Source organism: Cetorhinus maximus, chromosome 2 (assembly GCF_964194155.1).
Source record: "Cetorhinus maximus chromosome 2, sCetMax3.hap1.1, whole genome shotgun sequence".
Lineage (NCBI taxonomy): Eukaryota > Metazoa > Chordata > Chondrichthyes > Lamniformes > Cetorhinidae > Cetorhinus > Cetorhinus maximus.
The window spans coordinates 221049797-221072953 of NC_135880.1; the positions used below are offsets into that span (position 1 = coordinate 221049797).

Sequence of the window (23157 nt, forward strand, 5' to 3'; positions counted from 1 at the left end):
ATATGTAAGGCCAGCCTCTGAAATGGCCAAGCAAACTCAGCTGCATTCAAGAGGGCGGCAGTCCACTGTTTTCTTGAGGAGAATTAGGGAAGGAGAGTAAAACAAAAACAAAAACAGAATTACCTGGAAAAACTCAGCAGGTCTGGCAGCATCGGTGGAGAAGAAAAGAGTTGACGTTTCGAGTCCAATGACCCTTCAACAGAACATATATGGAGAGTAAATGCTGGCTTTGCCAGCAATGCCCACGTTATGTAAATAAATTTAAAAATAAACCCTTCTAATCCCCTTTATTCAGAGAGTGGTGAGAATGTGGAGCTCTCTACCATAGGAACTAGGTGAGGTGAATAGTGGATTGTGCTGCATTTAAGGGGAAACTAGATAAGAGAGAGAAGAGAATAGAGAGTTATGCTGACAGACTTCAATGAGGAAGGATGTGCAGAGGAGCAAGCGGAACCAGCATGAACAGGTTGGGCTGAATGGCCTGTTTCTCTGCTGTATATTCTCTGTAAGTGGTTTGGAGTCACAATTGGCAGTAAGTTCTGACTGCAGTTTGAATAAAGTGAGTTGCATTGCATGTGCAGCATTCAGGTTGATTTCTGTAACGGCTGAGGAGGGAACAACCTATGTGTGAAATTAAACAAAAGTTGGCCCTTGAAAATTCACTTGGAATTTTTAGCTTCATGAGGGTGAGAGAGTAGCCAAGGGTGTTGCTGGGTTATACCGCCCATCCCATATGGGGCAAATCCTGTTCACACAGACACACCCAATATAAACAGTGGCGACTTGACCTGACAAAAATGGCCAATCCCCAAACAGTGACGGTAAAGAAGCTGTTGGATCATGGAGGGCCTCACATTGAAGCTGAGCCTTGTCCAATTGCCCGACACCCGCTGATGCACATTCTCCAGCATAAAGCATTGAATTATGATCTGAAGCAGATCATTACCCTGGCTCCTAATCAAAGGGTACGAGCACCAATTTTAATGCTGTACAATCACTGTGACCTTCTAGTCAATCAACACCAAGCCATATCTGTTCTTTTAAAGAAAAGTTTTTCCATTAATATTTCAAGTCTAGCCAATCAACCAATTAACCTACCCCAGCACAATCTGATACAGACTTTATACTCTGAATAACGATCAGCTTTGATTATTATCAATCAAATAGATCAGGAATAATGGGCACTGGAACTAAGGCAGGTAAATGGAGTTGCGGTGCAGATGGGCTATGGTTTCCTTGAATGGCTCAAGGGGCTGAATGGCCTTCTGCTTTTCCTGGGTTTCTAATAGAAGAATAAAAATCTTGATTGTGTAACTTGTTTTCTCTCTCTCAGCGTTTGGACACCTCTGCCTCTTAGAAAAGATTCTAGAATCTTCTGAACAATGTGCGGAATGCAATGCATGGAAGAGGAGCAGCCCGTGACTTTGAGTGATCCGAAGGTTTCACACGTGTGCTGTTCCCTGGCATTAGACCTGGAGAATCTGTTTGGGTTATTCTCTAAATATGAGGGTAGTCAAAAAAAATTATGACCCCAGGCTCACTGAGTGAGGTCAATTGTGTGTTTTTTTTTAAAAACAAAGTCCAGTAACCTGGTTTTCCCATAATGGGACATTAGAGTGCGTGATGCCATCAGATACAGCATCTATGATTAACTCCTCTAAAAAAAAAAGACTGCTTTTCACACAACTAAACCCCACCAGGTAAACAGGGTTGGACATTCTTTAGCTTCTTGGGTCTGAGCACGTTGGCATTTACCTTATCAAAAATTAAAAGACAGTTTTTGCATACCTCACAAATCCATTGTTTGCAAGTTTGTCCCCATTTCCAGTGCAGACTTTGCAGAATGTCTTGGAGAGGATGTGCCACTCAGTTGGCCATCTTAAGCGACTGCCTGCCAAAGTAAAATCACGCAAATTGGCACTGCAGCCAAAATGAATCACCTCTTCATTTTTTTTATACATCTCACTTTGGCCAAGTGTACTGGCAGTGAGTGTCGTTGCTGCAGTATCGTGCAGGAGCCTGGTGCCAAAGCTTTGCCAAAAACGGCCCTGTCAATGAGAGGTAATTTTTACCAAAGTTTGGCAGCAACGCATTGAACAAAAAAATGCAAAGATTTCACCGGATGAAAGGTTTTGGGTTATTTCCCGTGCCAAGAAACCACACAGTTTAGTAATATTTAGGACAAACATGTAAAACCATTGTCCAGGACCAGCGACAGTCAGAAACATCAGCTTTACATTTTGATGCAGAGTTGCTAATGATGCAAGAATTTGAAGGCGGAGGTGAATATTTAGTGCCATGCTTGGATTTATATCCATTGCATACTGAGCACTGAAATCAAAAATTAAAAAGGGAAAAATGTCTTGAGGTTTAGTCGTTTGTGAAAACTGTTAAAATTTTCAAGGAAGAACTTGATTTGAACTGACCTGCAATAATTCCAAGTGTTGGAAGCTAATTGTCCTCAGTTTCAGCTGTACGATGGAGATCTGGGATCAAATCACATGCTTTGATAATGTGTAGGATGAAGCTCAGCCTAGGATTGCCCACTCTGATTGTGCCACTCCTGTAGTTCTGTGCTCCTTTGACACTCCAGTGCAGTACTGAGGGAGTGCTGCACTGTCAGAGGTGCCATCTTTCAGATGAGACATTAAATCCAGGTCCCTGCCTTCTCGGGTGAATGCAGAAGATCCAATGGTGATATTTCAAAGAACAGGGAATTCTCCCCTGGTGACCTGGTCAATATTTGTCCCTCAATCAACATCACAAAAAGTGGTCATTATCACGTTGCAGCTGATGTCAGTTTGCTGTGGCCAAATCTGTTTCCTACATTACAACATTTCAAAAAGTGGTTCATTGGTTGTAAAGCACTTTGGGACGTCTGGTAGTTGTGAAAAGCAATGAACAAATTCAAGGCTTCCTTTCGTTCCAATTCCGGCCCCCTTTACGTCCCTGATTTCCACCATTGGCAACCACGCCTTCAGCTGCACAGACCTCGAAGCTCTGGATTTCCCTGCCTCGACCTCTCTACCTCTTGATCCCCCTTTAAGATGCTCCTTCAAACCTCTTTACCCAAGTTTTTGGTCACCTGCACTAATAGCTCTTCCTGTGGCTCGGTGTCAGATTTTTGTCTGGTTACGCTCCTGTGACATTTTGAGACGTTAAACGCACATTAGTGGTAAAATATTCACATTATGTACATTAATAAATATAAATATATCTATACTGGTGATGACCTGGACCTTGCTGCCTCTGAGGGTGGTGGAAGCGAAGATGATCAATGATTTCCAAAGGAAGTTAACTAAGGGAAATAAACTTGCGGGGCTATGGGGGAATGGGGCTGACTGAAGTGCTCTTCAAAGAACCGGCATGACCCAATAGGTCGAATGATTTCCTTCTGTGTCGCAATGACTCTACAGTTCAATATAAATGCAAGTTATTGTAGGCGGAGAGAGAGAAAACAGAGACTGTTATTAAAACATGCAAACTTTATTAATAAATTCCAGCAAAAGTGTTGAGTCCATTTTAATATTTAGAAATATTAGTGTTAGATTTGAAAAGATATGGTTCTGCTACAAAACCTTTCGAAGGTGCTTCTGCCCTCGATATAAAAAAGCCCCCCGAGCAATCAATGCAAGTATTTCCCCAAAAAGGGTACAATTTTGGCACATCCCATTCCGTGCGGTGCCTCGCTGATGTAATCTTTTTAACTGTTTATCACTTTTCTTTGTAACATTTATTGAGAATAAACCACTCTTTTATTCATCTACCCTTCACTCCCCATGTGTCCATTTTTGTTTCATTCGTTCTCCGACATTGATCTGGATTCACCAATCCCACACTCCCTGTACACACTGCTACAAAGGGGTAGCGGGACAATTAGGTCTGCAGGGTTAAAGGAGAGAGAGAGAGAGAAAACAGAGAGATAGAAAAAAGGGGGAAGGAAGAGAAATGGAGAGATTTTCAATCCAAGTCTTGAAGAGAGAAACTAGAGGCTTTTCACAGTCGAGACTCATTCCATTAACAAAATTGCTCAAAAGATTCACAGTTTGACTCTCATTCTGAAAGATGGAACTCTCTACCTTCATACCCACTTGATGTGAGATTATGAAGCAGTAAATTATGGGTACAAAGGAAATCAAGGTTTATGGCGATAGTGCATGATAGGATGGCGGAGTTGAGAGAGACAATCAGCATGATCTGATTGAATGGCAGAGCAGGCTTGGAGTCTCTTCTAACTCATATTGTTATGAGCAGTTTGATTCTATGGTGACAGGTTTACTGGGACCCCTCTGGATGATGTATCCCCAACACTGTTTTCACATAAGGGGGGTGCGGGGGCTGCTTTGATCTAAGAGTCCAATCTGAATTTAAGTCCGGGTCCCAGATATGGAAAACCTATTTTCTAATGCACTTTATTTCTCCACGCATCCCCTTGGTTATTGCATTTAATATCATTGAGCTCAAGGGTCAGGTATAGTGGTACAATGTATGAATCTTGGGCTATGAATCAGCCTTGGACAACTCCTCCCCTGTAAGTACACTGATCACACTTTGATTCCGTTGTTTCACGGCCAGCTGGAGTGGTGTGTTCTGATATATGTCTTCAGCTTTCAGGTTTGCATTGTTCCTTATCAGCGTCTTTACAATGGTAGCGTTACCATTCAGGGCTGCCAGGTGCAGCGAGGTCCACCCGAATCTATTGGCAGCATCAACATTGGCTTTGTGATCAAGTAGTTTCACTAGAAAGGGGAGCCTGCCTTTGTGGGCAGCAAGGTGGAGTGGTGTCCATCCAGATACATCAGTGACATTGGGATTGGCTCCGCTGACGAGGAGCTCTGAGACAACTTCCTCGTGGTTATAACATGTTGCCAAGTGCAAAGGAGTCCATTCCAAATCTCCAGCAACGTCAAGGTCAGAGAAACTTCCAATTAGCAGATGAACAGTTGTTATTTGCCCCTTCATAGAAGCAAGGTGCAGAGGCGTCCAATTCTGTAAGGTCTTTTGGTTGATATTCGCCCTGTGTTTCAGGAGATTTCTACAGATTCCCGTGTGACCATTCAGTGCCGACAAATGCAAAGGGGTGGCATGAGAGTCATCCAGACAGTCCACATCAGCTCCACTGTTCACCAGTAGCCTAGCAACCCTGAAGAAACCCCTTTCAGCAGCCAGATGGAGCGGAGTCCTGAGGCCAACCTGTGTTTTGTTTAAATTAGCTCCTTGCCCAATCAGAAGCTTGGCGATGTTATAGTGGCCATGATAAGCTGCAAGATGGAGGGATGTACGATTGTCATTCTCCTGTAGGTCGAGATTGGCCTGGCGACTGAAGAGAACTCGGACCACGTTTTCATGGCCATTCTGAGATGCCAGGTGGAGAGCTGACCAGCCATCGTTCTCCTTTATGTTGACTTGAGCATCTTTGTCCAACAGCAGCCGGCCAATCCGATCATCCCCATTTTGAGATGCAAAATGCAGAGGTGTCCAATTGTCCTCATCCGTTAGATTCACATCAGCTCCCTCCTCAACTAGTAACAGGGACAAGTCCACAAACTTATTCTGTACGGCTATAATCAGCGGTGTTAACCCTCTGGATGTTTGGGCATTTACAGAGCCCCCGTTCTTCAGTACAAGGTTGACAAACTGCACATCTCCAGTAAAAACAGCCAGGTGCAACAAAGTGTAGTTCTTCACAAAGTTCAGGGTGACATGTTCCTTCCTTAATATTTTCTTCAAGTTACTGATGTCTTTATCTAATAGGAGCTGCACAAGTTCCCTTCGGAAATCAATGAAGCGTTTATCTACAATAAGAAAACGTAATTAGAGTGTGTAGCTGAATGGTGCTTCATGCTTGTGATCTGTCACTCATTTGGAACTTGCACTATGTCAATCTGTACCATGTGTTGTATCTGACCCTAGCGCTGCCTGATTATCAAAGGTCAGAAGTGAAGGATCGAGGAGCAGGAAGCAGTTTCCTGGCTCGGTCCTGGGTGCTGTTTTGTAGGTAAACTCGTTTGAACCATTTGAAAAGGTGTTCTGGAATTTTGTTCAGCACAAACTCATGTAGGTATTTGGGATGAATATTTAGCATAAATTTTGAGTGCAACAGAAATTTGAACTTTCAAATCCAAACTGACTGAAAAAACTAATACATGAATAGAGGAGAACATTAAGCAGACTACCAGGGAACTTAAGAACAGGAGGACAACGTTCTACCCCTCGAGCCTGTTCTTTCATTCAGTTAGATCATGGTTAATCTGTATCTTAACTCCAATTACCCACCGGTTATTGGGAGTTAGAAACTGGCCCTACAGTGTATAGTGAAACCTATATGTGGGGAAAAATTCCATCCTTTGTATTTCTACCGAACTCAAACACCAAGGGAACTTTCCCAACACTTGTTCACGATAGTTCTGCAGCAGTTACTGGAGTAGACCATCACAACGCTGAGAGTGGCAAATGTTAAAGCTCCTGCCATGATTGGGGACACTTGAGAATGTTCCTGGGGCTGACTCTGCTGTACACTGAGTAACACTTTGCTGCCAAGTGAAAACCACAACAGTTTCTGCTATACTAATGACTGTCTCAGCAAAATGTAAGACGAGTCATCTTTGTGACTTGAAGGCTTATCCTTAGCCTCTCCTTTTTCAAAATCATACTTGTTAACACAATGAAGAAAATTGATTTATGTATAAAAATGCATATTTACTTCCCCTGGCTTCAGAGTGTGTTTGCATTTCCTGTGAAAATGGGTCAACACTGAGTGGCATCTCAATCTGATACTGGCATTGGACCTATGCCAATGAATGTGGAATTACAGATCAAACTTTGGGACTAATCTATCTCTAATAAATTCATGTACAACCATTTGCACAGGTGAAAAGATAAGTACACACCTTAAGGTATTGACTAAAGTTAGGGTATGATTTCATTGGCACCAACCTTCATTTGACACCTCACCCAAGTGGTCATTTTGCACTTCTAAGTCTAGACTGTAAGGGCCCAATTTTAAAACTGTGTAAATGGGTGGGTTTTGAATGATTTAAAATCCCACTGTAAGTGTCAGTAGATTTGGAGGGGCATTAGGGCTAAACCTAGTCCTGTGCACGCCCATTCAAAGTAAATGGGCAGAGCCAATAATCACACAAGTACAAGGATTGTACACATACCGTGACTACTTTTGTTGAGCTATATATATTTTATATATTACATATTTAGGGAAATTTATAGTAGACAATTAATAAGCAGATTGGTATAGCAGCATAAAAACAAAAAACTACTGCAGATGCTGGAAATCCAAAACAAAAACAGAATTACCTGGAAAAACTCAGCAGGTCTGGCAGCGTCGGTGGAGAAGAAAAGAGTTGACGTTTCGAGTCCACATGACCCTTCAACAGAACTGAGTATAGTTAGGAGAGGGGTGAAATATAAGCTGGTTTAGCACCCTCCACCTTAAACCAGCTTATATTTCACCCCTCTCCTAACTATACTCAGTTCTGTTGAAGGGTCATGTGGACTCGAAACGTCGACGGTATAGCAGCATAGTGGTTAATCATGGCAAGACTTTAACTCCAAAACAAAAATAAAATACTGCAGATGCTGGAAATCTGAAATAAAGACAGAAAGTACTAGAAATTATGGAGAAGAGCCATATTCGACTTGAAAATTTAACTCTGTTTCTCTCTCCACAGAAGCTGCCATACCTGATGAGCATTTGCAGCTCTTTTTGTATTCCAAGATTTTAACTCATTCACATGAACAGAGTTAAAATCGGGTCCACAGGGTGAACATTTCAACAGGCCATTGATCTAAAATGTTAATTTTTTTTTTTCTTTGTTTAATTGCTTCTCTCTCCATGGATGCTGCCAGAACTGCTGAGTATTTCCGACATTTGCTGTCTTTACTGCGGATTCCCAGCATCTGCGGTATTTTGCTTCTGCGTTAGTGGATTATGCTATTGGTCTAGCAACTCAGAGGTGAAGGTTCAGAAACCTACCATGAAAAGTTGCGAGGAAATGGCCATGTACGCTGCCAGATTCTAATTTAAAATCCAGACTGGTTCTCTGATGACCTATAGACAGGGGAACCTGCTGCTCACAACCCAATCAAGTCCGCGTGTGACTCCAGTCCACAGGTTATGGTTGGACTCTTCAGTCCTATCGATCTAAACGAGTGAGTTTTGAATGAGTTAAAATGGAGCCCTTCATGTCCTCGCGATTAGTTTCGCAAGCCGCAACAATAGGCGACTAGAAGCTCCATCATCTTAGGGCAGCTGGGGAATGTGACCTCTATTACAAATGGGGAGGAAATGTATCAGCACTTGCCCTTTTCTTTCCCACTCCTCGATTGATCATAACAGGGTTTTTTTTTGTAATTTATAAGGGTGAAGGTATTAATTCAATGACTGGGCTTGCCTTCTTAAAAGTCCTTTAAAAGCAGTTCACTATATATTTGACCAGTCAATGAAATTAAACATTAATATCACACATGCACACGTCACATCATCATGACACCTGCCAGAACTGTTCACATTCCAAGAGCAAATAAAGAAACGAAATTCATTCTATTTAAAATTGTGCATCTGCTAGGCTCTAGTTGTAAAGAACAAACATGTCAGATTGCAGTGTTCCCTGAAGATTCTTGATTTGCTGCTGTTAACCATGTGACTGCTTCATCACCATGTGATCAGTCACAAACTAACAATCAATTCCAATTGTCCACACGAAGCAGCCATTTTATGTCGATGGTGTCTCTTCCTTCTATCACTTTTTACTCCATTTTCTTATTTTCTCCTAATTTGTTTTGCCTCTTTTGAAAAAATATTGTTTTAGTCTTTTTTTGCTTGTGGTTAAATTTTTTCTCTCCTGCCTGTTCAGTATCTCTGCTCCACTCGGCCACACGTACCAAGATTCCCGCCCACTTACAAAGCACAATGCATTCGTCCCTTATAAATACAGCCTGAAAATTGGGAGGTGCGATGATGTCTTGGTGCAAGCAATTTTTTTCTCACCTGGCCTCAGGTTGTTGTCATAGGTACAATAAAAGTGAGCTGGATTCTGCAGCATGTGCCCACAGTGCATATACTCACCACTGCTCCCAGTCTCTGACAACAGATTCAACTCCTGCAATTCACTGTTTGCAATCTCTGTGATTATTGTTCCGTTCTGCAGGGAGGGAGAGAAAAGATGTTGAGCAGCTGTTGGGAAATTCTTATTCTTTTATTTGCTTAAGTTACACTCAATAAGTTGCTGTTTGCCTTCCGAGTGTTCACTGTCTGAACTATTGTGCACATCAAGGTGGGGAATGTCAGTGCTGAGGAAACTCCACTTTCTGGAGTTTAAGAAGTGATCAGATTGATACATTTATAATTCTTTGAGGGTTTTACAAGGTAGATGCTGAGGCATTATTTCTTCAGGCTGAACAGTCTAGAACTAGGGGCCATAGTCTCAGGATAAGGGGTCAACCATTTAGGACTGAGATGAGGAGAAATCTTTTCCCTTGGAGAGTTGTGAATCTTTGGAATTCTCTACCTAAGATGACTGTGAATGTTGAGTACATTCAAGATTGAGATTGATAGGAACAACAGCTGGATACTATTGAGATGCACATGCTGAGATGGATGTATGGAGTGACAAAATGATAAGCTTGGGAGCCAGTATATCAAGGGGTCAGTGAGGATTTTTGGGAGCATCGAAGAAAGTAGCGAGAAGAGATTAAAATGATATCGTCATCCATCGTAGAGATAGAAAGGCCATGTAGTGAGGCGAGTGAAGCAGGTGGGACTGGCAGGAGAAGAGGAAGGTCTAAGACCAGACAGAGGATGCAGTGATGATAGACTTAAATGCAGCAGGATTGGAAGAGGAATTTGTGACTGATTGGAGGAGACGGAGAAGGTGATCAGCCAGCACTGTGGTGATTCCTAGTAAAGTGGGAGAAATTTATAGAAGAAGAAAATGAAGAGATGTTTGAACACTGAAGGACTCAAGGCGGGAAAGTGGAGTTGAGGTAGAAGATTATTTATGATCTTATTGAATGGCAGAGCAGGCTCAAGTGGATGCATGAAATACTCCTACCCCTATTTCTTGTGTCCTTACGCTATCCAATACTGTAGCAGCTGCAGCAACGCCTGGTCTGTGTACCCTCTCTCTCCGTAATTAAACAAAACCACAATCTCGATCATGGTGTAGCAGAAGAATAAATTCCAGAAACAATGGCCCAGATCTTCTAGTCTCCGGATCATTGAAGACTGGACGTACAACCCATGATATGTGTCGGGACTTCCTGGCCTCTGTGGGAATTACCCAGGAAGTTTGAACTTCAGCTGGATAATTTCTCTGCTCCCCAGGACTCTCCAAAAAAGTCTCTGACTCTGAGTTAGAGTCGGAGACTCGGTTAGTTCCGACATACTTACCTCGATAGATACCCAGGAAATGTTAGATGGAAAAATCCTAGTCTAACACCTGGGCGACTACAAAACTGACCCCCCAGTCACTCATGCTGATACCCCCCAACTACCCCCACCAACTCCCAACTACACCGCTGACCCCCGACTATCCCGAAACCTCTGACTACACCCATTAACCCCCTGATTATCCCTCCAACGCCCCTGACTACCCCAAACCCAACCTGATCTGACTACTCCTCCCGACCACGCTAACTGTCTACCCCACTGACCAGACCCAACTACTCTCCCCCACCCAACTTCCCCTCCTGACCATGCTAACCCACCACCACACACCTAACCCCCCCACCAACCAGACCCAACTAACCCCAACACTCGAATATCCCCAGTGGCCCAGCCTGACTACCTCTCTTGATCCAACCCGACTACCCTGACCTATTTACCCACTCACCCATCTACCCAACTCACCCACCTGCCACCTGCCACCTCACCCAGCTGCCACCCTACCCACTTACCAACTTACCTCACCAACCTAGTCACCCTACCTATTCACTCATTCACCCACCCACACATTCACCCATTCACTAACATTCGCACTGGACATTTAAATTTACCGTGCAAAACTAGTCCTTCAAAAAAGGGGGGCGTGTCCCAACCTCCCCTTGACCCAATACACTGTAATGGAGATCTCTGTGGAACTGTACAATCTGCATTTTGGAAGAACATAAGAACATAAGAACTAGGAGCAGGAGTAGGTAATTCAGCCCCTCGAGCCTGCCCCGTCATTCAATACGATCATGGCTGGATCTCATTTCGGCCTCAACTCCAATTTCCCACCCTCTCCCCATAACCTTTCAACCCATTACTAATTAAAAATCTGTCTACCTCCTCCTTAAATTTATTCAGCGTCCCGGCATCCACTGCACTCTGAGGTAGCGAATTCCACAGATTCACGACCCTTTGAGAAAAGACCGGGCCAAAAATTGCAGGGCAGAGTCGGGGAGTGGAAAAGTACAGTAGGGGCAGCAATCTGCCAGCGATTGCCACTTCATGGAAGATCCAGGCCAATGCATTCATTCAATTTGCTATAGAATCTTACAGCATAGAAGGGGGTCAATTTCCCCCTCATGCCTGTGCCGGCTCTTGGAAAGAGCTGTCCAATTTAGTTCCAATCACCAGGTTTCTCCTGATAACCCTGTAGGTGGGTCCTCTTCAATTGCCTTTCGGAGACTCTGTTGGAATCTTTTACTCCCACCCCTTCAGGTAGTGCATTTCAGGTCCTAACAATGCTCTGTGTGAAGAATTTTCTCATTTCCTGTTTTACCAAACATTTTAAATCTATGGCCTTTGGTTGCCGCCTCCACTTCCCAGAGGAAGCAATTTCCCTCTACTTGCTTACTGACTCTGAGTGAAACGGGTTTATAAAATTCCACTTAATTTGCAGTACAGAAACAGGTCATTGACCCAGCTGGTCCGTGCGGGTCATTACACTCCCGGTGTGCCTCATTCCATCCCTCTTCATCTCACCCTATCTGCAAATCCTTCTATTTAGAGCAACAATACTAACACCAATCAAGCACAACCCTTTCCAAGTAACTGATAATGAGAAAAAAAAAAATCACCTTACCTGGACACTGCTACTTGATGGAAAAGCCAACTTTGGTACTTCTGTTGGCTTGTTGATTTGAATATCCGGGAATTGTAACAGGATGTACAGCATTTCAGTTTCCATAATGATTTCTAAAGAAAATATTTACAAATTAGTTTCCTACCTATCGATTTATCAGCCTGAATTTCCTGGAAATTTTCAGTGTAGGAATGGTATAGGGGTGGAGCTGCATCATATCTTTCTCCCAGGCAATTCACACATAACTGCCTTGAGTCAGCCTTACAGCAGAACATTGCTACGCATTTATTTCCTCAGTCGTTTGTACTGTTTTCAAATTATGTCCATCCACTGGACTCACTAACATAGCTCTGCACCTACGTACAAAAGACCAGAGAGTTTCCTGCATTTATGTCAGTTCTCTTTGGGTGTAAATTTAACTATTTCTGGTATTTTATAGCGAATGTTTTGCTAATTTTCCTTCATAACTGAGATCTACATTGTATTTTCCTTTCTATATTTTTTAACGGCACCAGTGCCTATTACATTACAAATAGGAAAGCTTCAACGATTACACCTTTATAGACATGCTGCACATAATGTGCATAAATTAGGATTCAATGGTTTCAACCTTTAATTTTCATAACTTCTGCAAGGTAAAGATGGACTTAAAAAAGAGGGATGTTGCCTGGTCTGTGCTTTCCACAGGCCCAATTGTCTACTTTGATTTCCGTTTGTTTCATGTTGGGTTTATATCTGGGCGGAGCTGATAAGATTCTCAGGAAATCTAATGCAATAGAAACCAATATTCGTTGCAGTGCAGTATTGGTTAAGTCGGATTGAGGAAAGTCTGACCCACATAAGAATATAAGAAATAGTGGAGTAATAGGTCATGCAGCCTCTTGAACCTGCCCCAAGATTCATTAAGATCAAGGCTGATTTTCTATCTCAATGCCATTATCTTCATATTGCTTATTGATCATCATACAACCTTAGTGAAAATAACAGGCATTGTGAGTGCATTTGAAATCTTTTTTGAATATTGAGGATTTTTTAATATATATATATATTGTATATGTCAGTTATTATCCTAATTGAAATGATTGATCCCAAATTTTTGCCTGTCTATCTCCATCTCTCTTATTCAATTTCTGTGGAGAGGGACCCGGTATGCGCTTGGTAAAGTGGCACAAGACCTGAATCGCAAACACAGACCAACGCTTGATTTCCCCATGGCATGTCACTCAGGCTAAGTGAGTAGATATTCTGTCGGCTGGTCAGCAAGTTAAAGCTCTGGTGGCAGAATTCTTCAACTGGCACGGGAAATAAGAGTGCGATGAGATTTATTACAGCTGCCTTTACACTGAAAAAGACCCATTTCAAGTGCCGCTGGCTTCTGATCCTAAACTTATCAGTTGTGTTAAGGGCAACCACTTAATAAATGACCACGGACAGATTGATTTTAGGGTTCATCCAAATCTCTGCTGCCTTTTCTATAACTTCCATCCCTGGTGCTTGCTGGCCGGCACTGACTCCCAGTCTGACAATGCCTCAATTTTAAAGTCCTCATCCTCATGTTCAAATCCCTCCATGGACTCACCCCTCCCTTTCTTTGTAAGTTCCTCTAGTCGTCTCGGTGCTCATCCAACTCTTATCGCATAGATCTCTCCATTTCCTTCACCCCAGCATTGACGGCTGTACCTTCAGCCATCTAGGACATCAATTCTGGAATTCACTCCCTGCCTCTCTATCCCTCTTTTCTCTTCCTTTAAGACATGTCATAAAACCTGCCGCTTTGGTCAACATTTTGGGCACTTGTCCTATTGTCTCCTTCTTTGGTTGTTTGTATCTTTTTTTGTCCCATTATGCTCCTGTGAAGCACCTTGATACATTTTACACTGTTATTACATAAATGCAATGTTGGTTTTGTTGACCCCAACTGTGCAAGACTCAGGAGTCAAGATGAGCCAGTGGCTCTTGCGCAGTGCTAAACCCGTAAAAATGGCCATGATGGCAGGTTCAAGGGTCCTGAAGAAAGTTGTTGGTCATAAATCAAGAGGCAGTGATAGAGCTACTGGGAACAGGTACTTGTTATAGATGTTACTTAATACAGTTATTTGAAATTTGTTTAGTAACAGATGTTGAATTGTTGACTGAAATCCAAGAATGTGTTGGCAGGTTGGAAAAGGTTTGAGTCATCACAGAACAATATGTTACGAATTCCCATGTGCAAGCTGGACATGGCAAATACAGACACTTCTCTAACCCCTGACCTATATTTTGTATGTAACCAATGTTCACCATTCTATGGCTTCACGACACCTTTAAAGGCATTTTGGTTCACTATAAATAATCACATACCTGAGAACGCAGGCCTTCGTTCTAGCTCCTGATCCCAGCAGCTCTTCATCAAGTCAACCATCTGTGCACACTCCTGTGGAGAATTCTCCGGAAATAATTTAAGGCACGGTCTCTCTCCTGCCACCACTTTAACAAACACAGCCATTGTGTTTATCCCTGGAACAAGAAGGAACAGTCAGAATGATTCAGACACTCAACAATGTCAGTTTTGCCTTAAATGGTGCTTTGCGTCTAAATGGTGTGCAGGAGCAGAGAGACCTGGGTGTGTATGTACATAAGTCATTAAAGGTGGCAGGACAGGTATAGAAAGCTGTTTCTAAAGCATACAGTATTCTAGGCTTCATTAGTAGGGGCATAGAGTACAATTGCAGGGAGGTTATGATGAACTTATATAGGACACTGATTAGACCTCAGCTGGAGTATTGTTTACAGTTCTGGGCGCCACACTATAGGAAGGATGTGAACGCATTGGAGAGAGCGCAGAAGAGGCTTACGAAAATGGTTCCAGCATGAGACACTTCAGTTACGAGGAAAGATTGGAGAAGTTGGGACTGTTTTTCTTGGGGAGGAGAAGGCTTAGAGGAGACTTGATAGAAGTTGCCAAAATCATGAGGGGTCTGGACAGAGTAGATAGGGAGAAACTGTTCCCGCTTGTAAATGGATCATGAACCAGAGGGCACAGTTTTAAAGTGTTTTGCAAAGGAAGCAAATGTGAGGTGGGAAACAATTTTTTCACACAGCAAGTAGTCAGGGTTTGGAATGCACTGCCTGGAGATGTGGTGGAGGCAGGTTCAACTGAGGCATTCAAGAGGCATTGGATGATTATTTAAATAGAAAAAATGTGCAGGGTTACGGGGAAAAGGAGGAGATTGGCACTAAGTTAAAATGCTCAGAGAGCCGGTGTAGACACGATGGGCTGAATGTCCTCGTTCTACACCATAACAATTCTGTGATTTTGCAAAATCAAAATAAGACCAACAATGGTTGTACTATTGCTTAGATACACAAGTACAGCAGCAGCCAAGTAATTATATATGTGTATATGTATATATATATATATATATATACACACACACACACACAAGTGCATATAGATAGAGGGCATTGATTGGATGGCTACTTGAGCACATATAAAGAGACATTTACTTCCACAGGGGTAGAGTGGAGTCAGGATATAGATATATATATATATATATGTATACACACACACATGTGTATATATATATATATATATATATACAGACTGTCTGCAAGAGAGGCATTTGAAAAAACACTTGAACATGCACTTGAGGTGTCTTAACTGCAGGGCTGCAAATCAAAGGTTGGAAGGTGGGATTAGATTGATAGCTCTTATATGGCTGCATAGACAGGATAGGCTAAATGTCTCCCTTCTGTGCTGTAAATCTTTCTTTATCTCTATTATTATGAAAAATGGCCATAATTCTCCTCAACGATTTAAAGAACCAGAGACAAAGAAACAGCAGTTGAGTCATTGGATGGAATCCAGGATCTTTGAGAATGTATTAACAGATTTACTTTAGCTCTTACTTATGCATTGAGAAGGTTTCATTGCTGAGGCAGCCTGCTGGTTAACATACTTGCATATAATTTCTTTATGCATTTTTGTAAGAGAGTCACTAACCCAGGGTGGCACAGTGGTGCATTGGTTAGCACTGCTGCCTCACAGCTCCAGGGACCTAGGTTCAATGCTGACCTCAGGTATCTGTCTGTGTGGTGTTTGTATATTCTCCCTGTGTCAGTGTGGTGCTCTGGTTTCCTCCCACAGAGGTGGTAGATTGGCTGCAGTAAATTGCCCCTTACTGTGAGAGTGTGCCCTGTGATGGACTGGTGTCCTGTCCTGAGTCAATCCTGTCTAGCACCCATTGCCTGTTAGGATAGGCTCTAACTCCCCATGACCCTGAATTGGTTTTGGAAAAGTGAGTCAATAACCCATTTATTTTAATGAATGTGTTAGAATTGGGTATTAACAAGTCCTCATAAAACTCTCTCGAAGCATCATGAATCATAAACTATCAATTGCTTGGCTGAGGAGCAGTGATGCATAACCTCTTCAGGTGTCTCTTCCATTGTGATGTTAACACAAATCAAGCAGACAACGTATTCAAAATCATCCACTTTCAACAACAAGAAACTCATGATCATCAGAAATAGCAGCAGGAGCAGGTCATTCAGCCCCTTGAGCCTGTTCTGCCATTTAATAAGATCTTGGCTGATCTGATTGTGGCCTTAACTCCAATTTCCTGCCTGTCTCCCACCCCACCCCCATAGCCCTTGAATCGTCGGTCAGAAATCTGTCCAACTCAGCCTTGAATATATTCAATGACCCAGCCTCCACTGCTCTCTGGGGAAGAGGATTCCACAGACTAGCGATCCTCTGAGAAGAAATTCCTCCTCATCTTCATCTTAACTGGGAGACCCCTTATTTTTAAGCTGCGCTCCCTGGTTCTACAATCCCCCATGAGAAGAAACATCCTCTCAGCATCTACCCTATCAAGGCTCCTCAGAATCTTATTTGCTTCAATAAGATCACCTCTCATTCTTCTGAACTCCAGTAAGTATAGGCCAAGCCTGCTGAACTTTCTCACAAAAGACAACCCCTTCATCCCAGGAATCATTCTAGCAAACCCTTCTCTGAATTGCTTCTAATACAAGTATATCCTTCCTTAAGTAGGGAGACCAAAGCTGCACACTTCAAAATTGGTGATCATAATTAAATGTTATGATAATAACGAACAAGTCCATCACAGTATCGGCCCACAGTGGAGGGAAATGAAAATTGACCTTCTTCTGAGTAGATCAGGATCATGCTATTCACCAAGGTTCGTGAATTTTTCTGAGAAGGAATTAGCAGTTACCATGTATACAGGAGCAGTCTGAATGTATGAGCTTTCAGGAACGGTGGTACCTGCATAGGACTTCTGTTGAGTCAGGACCTCCCACATAACAATGGAAAAGCTGGAGGAATAAAAGTTTCCAGTAAGTTTCCTCATGACAGAAAAGCAAGTTATGAAAGTTTAAGTTGAATGACCAAATAGTTCTTTTTAATGCAACAGCAACAACTTGCAGTCATGTCGCATCTCTGACATAGCGTAATATTCCGAGATGCTTCACAAGGAGCATTATCAAACAAATTTGATGCCAAGACACATAAGGATATATTGGGGCTGGAGCCTGAATCTTGATCAAAGAGGTAAGTTTAAAGATAAAATAGAGAGAGATAAAATAGGCAGAGAGATGTAGGAGGGCAATTCCAGAAATGAAGGCACTGTCACGAATGGTGGAGTGATTAAAACTCCACAAGAGGACATAATTGGAGACGTGCAAACAACTCAGAGGGTTGTTCCCTGGAGCAGATTACAGAGATGGGGGGGGGGGAGAGTTAGGCCATGAGGGATTTGAAAGCAAGGATGAGAATTTTAAAATCAAAGCGTTGCTTAACTGTGAGCCAGTGTAGGTTGGCGAGCACGGCAGTGATGAATGAACGGAACTTGCTGCAAGTTAAGATCTCTGCAATGTTCTGTACTTATTACATAGAAGGCAGTGAAAGCTTTATCAACAAACTCCATAATAACTGTTTATGTGACTGATCAATGACTGTAATTCAGCAACGGTGAATGGTGTTATGACTCTAGTTTCTAACTAGTATTAGTGACAGAATTGAGCTACCTGTAGGTTTGTCTCTCTCTCTCTAAGCAAATGTAACTGAGGAGTTACTCAAGAAGCCAAGATTTAGTGGAGAAATGTAAAGCAAACTCACACAAGCCACACACTTATTGGAGAAAGAAAGGACAGACAGAAAGAATTACATTTGCAAAGCACCTTTCACAACCTCAGGACATTCCAAGCACTTTACAGCGAATGAAATAGCTTTGAAGTGTAGTCACAGTTGTATTGTGGGAAATCCAGCAGCCAATGTGTGCACAGCAAGCTCCCACAAACAGTAACGTGATACTGCATAGTTAATCTGTATTTATGTTAACTGAGAGATAAAAGTTTGGCAGGACATCGGCAAGAACTCCCCTGCTCTCCTTTGAATAGCACCATTGGATCTTTTACATCCACCTCGGAGGGCAGAATAGACCTTGGTTTAACGTCTCATCTGAAAGAGGGCACTTCCAACAGTGCAGTACTCCCTCGGTACTGTACTGACATACTCAAGCCTCTAGAGTGAAACTTAAAAACATCACTGAGTCTCACTAAATTATTACCTGTAAACATCATGCTTGACTCCAGAAGGTCTGTACAGTAGTTCAGGTGGCATGTAGCTGATGATTCCTCTTACCACAGACCTTTCAATTTGTTCCATACTGCTCAAATCATCTTCCCATTTTGATAATCCAAAATCTGCAATCTAAAAGATATATGTCCTTTAACATTTACATATTAAATCTAAATGTTGTCACAATGGTAAAAGCCTATTATGCCTCTGTTCTATTGCAGGCATTGTTTTGACATCATTAGGAAAGGTGCAGGAAGTTTGTTTCTCAGCTCCATACCACTCTATAACAGGCAACTCTGCTCACCAGCATTAAAGAGATGGTTTCACATTTATTTCACTAATATTGGTGCATCTCTTTGACGTGGCCTCTCACCACTTGCCAGAATTTGAATCCTCTCAATTAATGACTTCAGTTCACAGCTACGCTATAATTTGCATGTGATAGCTACAAGGGAACCATGTTAAGTTGAAGTAAGATTTTCAATTTTAGCAGATTATCTCATCTCTTACAATAGCACCACTTCTATCATTTGATATCAAAGAACACCATGCAGCCTGGCCCTTGGGAAATGGCTAGAAATAACAGTACCCGAACAACTTTTCTCTTCCTATATCTTTCCATTATATCAATCTCTAATGTGGCCTCTCTTGCAGATGACGCTCACTTTAAAATCTCATGCAGGCAGCATATGTGACAGAGTGGCACACGTGACAGAGCAGCACACCCTCACTGCTGCACTGGAGTGTCAGCCTGCATTATGCGCTCAGATGTCTATAGTGGGTCTTCAACCCACAGCTTTCTGATGGAAGAGCTATCAATGAGCCAAAGCTTATACCAAATCAGGACTTGGATCACAGTTGTAATGTAGGAAATGCGGCAGCCATTTTCACACAGCAAGTTCCCATAAGCAACAATGTGATACTGAGCAGATAATTTGTTTTAATGGTGCTTATTGAGGGATAAATGTAACCAGGACACTTGGGAGAACTCTCTTGCTTTCCTTTGAATAGTGACATTGGATCTTTTACATCCACTGGAGAAGGCAGGCCTCTGTTTAACACTGAATATCTTTAAAATCTCAGATATAATACACTTCAGTCAGACCATTTAACACAGCAACCTTGATATGAAGATTCTCATCCACAAGTACGTTTCCAGGTTTCAGATTCAGGTGAAGTATAGGCGGGTTCATACTGTGCAGGAAATTCATTCCCATTGCCAGCTCATGAATAATACGGAACTTCATCAGCCAAGTTAACGTGTACCTGACCAGCAGCTTATCCAGGGAACCATTCTCCATGTATTCCATTACAATCCCAGCAGGTTTTGTACAAATCCCATATATCGGCAAAATATACTTGAATTTCACTTTCAACATCTTTGCTGCCTCCTCCGCCAGATGGCTCATGTTCCTGTAACAAGTTAATGAGAAAAGATAGCTATAATTATCAATTTCCTGCAGCAACCCTACCATGAATCATTCTTTTGCCACACTTGAAATATTGGCTACCCTAGATTTTTTTTTTATTCATTCATGGAGTGTGAGCATCACTGGCAAGGCCAGAATTCATTTCTAATTCCCCTCGAGAAGGCAACGGTAAGCGACTGCTTAGGGGATTTAATTAGTGTATACTGGTCAAATCAGGACCAGCTAATCTGGATGCTCAGTTACTTGCTAAAGTTATGTGAAATATAAATGTAAAAGTTAATTAAAAAATTACCGTTTAAGAGAAAGATTGTGAACTATTTCTTATTTTTACCATTCAAGGCATAGTTTACTATAAATATTTATGGCATCACTCATTTAGTCTCCTACTTATCCATTAGATAATATTACATCGTATTTACAGCACAGAAAAAGACCATTCGGCCTAACTGGTCTATGCTGGCGTTTTTGCTCCACATAAAAGATCCAATAGCACTATTCAAAGGAAAGCAGAGGAGTTCTCCCCTACGTCCTGGTAATAGTTTTCCTTCAATAAATTCCACTAAAACAAATTATCTGCTCAGTATCAGATTGTTGTTTGTGGGAGCTTGCTGTGTGCAAATTGGCTGCTGCATTTCCTACATTACATATGTGATCCAAGTCCTTATTAGATATAAGCTTTGGCTCATTGATAGTTCTTCCATCATTGAGTCACAAGGCTGTGGGTTGAACTCTCACTGCAGGTGCTTGAGCTTATAATGCAGGCTGACACTCCAGTGCAGTAGTGAGGGAATACTGCACTGTCAGAGGTGCTGCCTTCATACGATTTTAAACTGAGCCTCACCCGTAAGATAGGCCATATTACAGATTGATATAGTGGAAAGATGTAGGCGGAGAAATTCATTTGAGTAGCATCACTTATAACAAGCTCCTGGGGGTCAGTGAGTACAGCGTTCTTCACCCACCACTCTTCATGTACTCCGTTCAACATATGCTTCTATTCCATTCTTGCTCATGAGTTTACCTAGCTTCCCCTTAAAGGCATTATGTTATTTGCCTATTTGCCTCAGATGGACTGCAGCAGTTCAAGATGGTGGCTCACCATCACCTTCTCAAGGCCAATTAGGAATGGGCAACAAATGCTAGACTTAGCCCATGTGGTAGTGAGCTCCACATTCTAACCACTCTCCAGCTAAAGAAGCTTCTCTTGAATTTCCTATTAGATTTATAAGACTGTCTTATATTTATGGTTCCCCAGTTCTGATCTCACCTGCAAATGGAAACATCGTCTCCACATTTACTGTATCAAACCCTTTTCCTAAACCTTCAGCTTCCCTTTAAAGAGAAAAGAGCCCCAATCTTTTCCAATGGGTATTATTATTATTATTCAATAAATTAATTTGGCAGTTCAAGCCTATAACAAAGTCTGTTGGAGGTGTTCTGTTCTTTTTGAGGACATCAAACCATAAAATAAGAAATAGCAGCTGGGGTAGGCCATATGGTCCCTCAAACCTGCTCTGCCATTCAATAAGATCAAAGCTGATTTTCTACCTCAATTCCACTACCTTGCCCTACCCCCATACCTCTTGACCCTCTTTGTGCTCAAGAATCTATTAATCTCATTCTTGAATATAGACATTGACTGAGAATCCATGGTCCTCTGAGGTAGAGAATTCCAAAGATTTGCAATTTTCTCAGTGAAGAAACTTCTCCTCATTTCAATTCTAAATGACTGACCCCTTATTCTGGAACTATGACCACTAGTTCTAGACTCACAAGCAGAGAAAAACAGCCTTGTATCAATCTAGAAATATCCTCTAAAAGCTATATAGTTTCAACAAACTCACCTCTCATCCTAAACTCCAGAGAATATAGACGCAGTCTACGTGATGACAATGAGAACCTTGTGAAAGCACAGGATAAATCCCCCCCAAAAAAGCAAACAAAGGTTTTCTGATACCAGAGCTTTAGAGAGCTAGAAGACCATTGGCTGTAATCGCTTGTGCCTACCTCTCAAATGAAGAGGATTCCTCACATAACAAATGGGAGCACTTCACAGTCAGGTTCAGCCTCCACAGTTTGTGTTTTGCTTTGAAGACATTTGCAAACCCTCCTGACGCGATCTTGTTAAAAGACACAAAGTCGTCCTCCGTGAAATAGTTGACATTGGCAGGGGGCAGCTGACGGAAAGGGCCCCTCAGCTCATCTGCCATTGCGAGAGGAGGAACCAGCTTCAAAGACAAGTTATTGCCAGTTGAACTTCCTGCTCAAGAGCTAGGGCGGGGCATCCAATGTCACATAAAACTTCAGGCCTTTCAAACAGGAATGTTGTAACACAAGATAATTATCATGCTGGGTGTTGTTTCATCGAAGGCAGGCAGCTTGATACCTAACCATTCCCATTAAAAACACTGATTTGTTTACTGTGGTTACTCAGCTGGACTGATGTGGAATTTTCCCCTCAAAAACATAAGAAATGGGAGCTGTAGTTGGCCTTTGGCCATTCATTATTGCTCCACCATTCTGATTATGGCTGATACTCTACCTCAGCTCTACTTTCTTGCATTATCCTCAAACCCCATAATTTCCTTAATACCTAAAAGTCTATTACCTCGTTGTTGAATACACTCAATGACTGAGCATCCACAGCTCTCTGGAGTAGAGAATTCCAAAGATTCACAATCCTTTGAGTGAAGAAATTTCTTCTCACCTCAATCCTAAATGATCAGTCCCTTATCCTGAGACTGTGACCCTCATATTCTAGATTCCCCAGCCAAGGGAAATATTTTCAGCAACTACCTTGTGAAGCCCCCTTAAGAATGTTATATTGTTTGGGTTTTGAAATGCAACAGTAATACATGTCCTATCTGGCTTCTGTAGTCATGTGACCTCTGACATGAGGGAAGCTCTCTAAGCTACCATCTTATATTCAGTTCAATAAAGATCTCTCATTGAGACAGACACTGAGAAAGCAGTGCTGTCTTGGAACATGACACAAATATGTTTCAATTGGATCACTTCTCATTCTTCTAAACTAATCAAGGCTGTTCACATGTTTCAAATATCACAGTGTCTCCTGATAATGCAAGATGTCCACGCAAGATGGCCAATGAAACATGTGTGCACA

The 23157-nt window shown here is 42.1% G+C and overlaps 2 protein-coding genes across 3 annotated transcripts in view; one reads left to right on the forward strand and one right to left on the reverse strand.

Moving 5' to 3' along the window:
- The window catches only part of LOC144670495 (transmembrane protease serine 5-like), a 44842-nt gene extending 41077 nt beyond the window's left edge, over positions 1-3765 (forward strand). For both annotated transcript variants that reach the window (XM_078532996.1, XM_078533004.1), the window contains one exon: positions 1334-3765. In XM_078532996.1, the coding sequence (XP_078389122.1) occupies positions 1334-1357 (24 nt within the window). In that variant the 3' untranslated portion in view covers positions 1358-3765. The remainder of the gene's footprint in view (positions 1-1333) is intronic.
- On the reverse strand, positions 3766-22255 carry ankk1 (ankyrin repeat and kinase domain containing 1). Its single transcript, XM_078559854.1, has 6 exons — positions 22041-22255; positions 19725-20016; positions 12024-12136; positions 11064-11103; positions 9083-9158; positions 3766-5795 (listed from the first exon to the last, which is right to left on the reverse strand). Exons 1-6 carry the CDS (start codon positions 22241-22243, stop codon positions 4501-4503), a joined length of 2019 nt encoding a protein of 672 aa, XP_078415980.1. The 5' UTR covers positions 22244-22255; the 3' UTR covers positions 3766-4500.
- Between the last annotated feature and the right edge of the window lie 902 nt (positions 22256-23157).

What these genes read in the sequence shown, in the direction of transcription:
- ankk1 (XM_078559854.1), bottom strand. Translation starts at nt 22,243, where the DNA reads ATGGCAGATGAGCTGAGGGGCCCTTTCCGTCAGCTGCCCCCTGCCAAT. An exon ending in GAATCCTCTTCATTTGAGAG is followed by an intron (nt 20,017 to 22,040) that starts GTAGGCACAAGC and finishes AACTTGTTACAG; the next exon opens with GAACATGAGCCATCTGGCGG. An exon ending in GTCAGAGACTGGGAGCAGTG is followed by an intron (nt 5,796 to 9,082) that starts GTGAGTATATGC and finishes TTCTTATTGTAG; the next exon opens with ATAAACGCTTCATTGATTTC.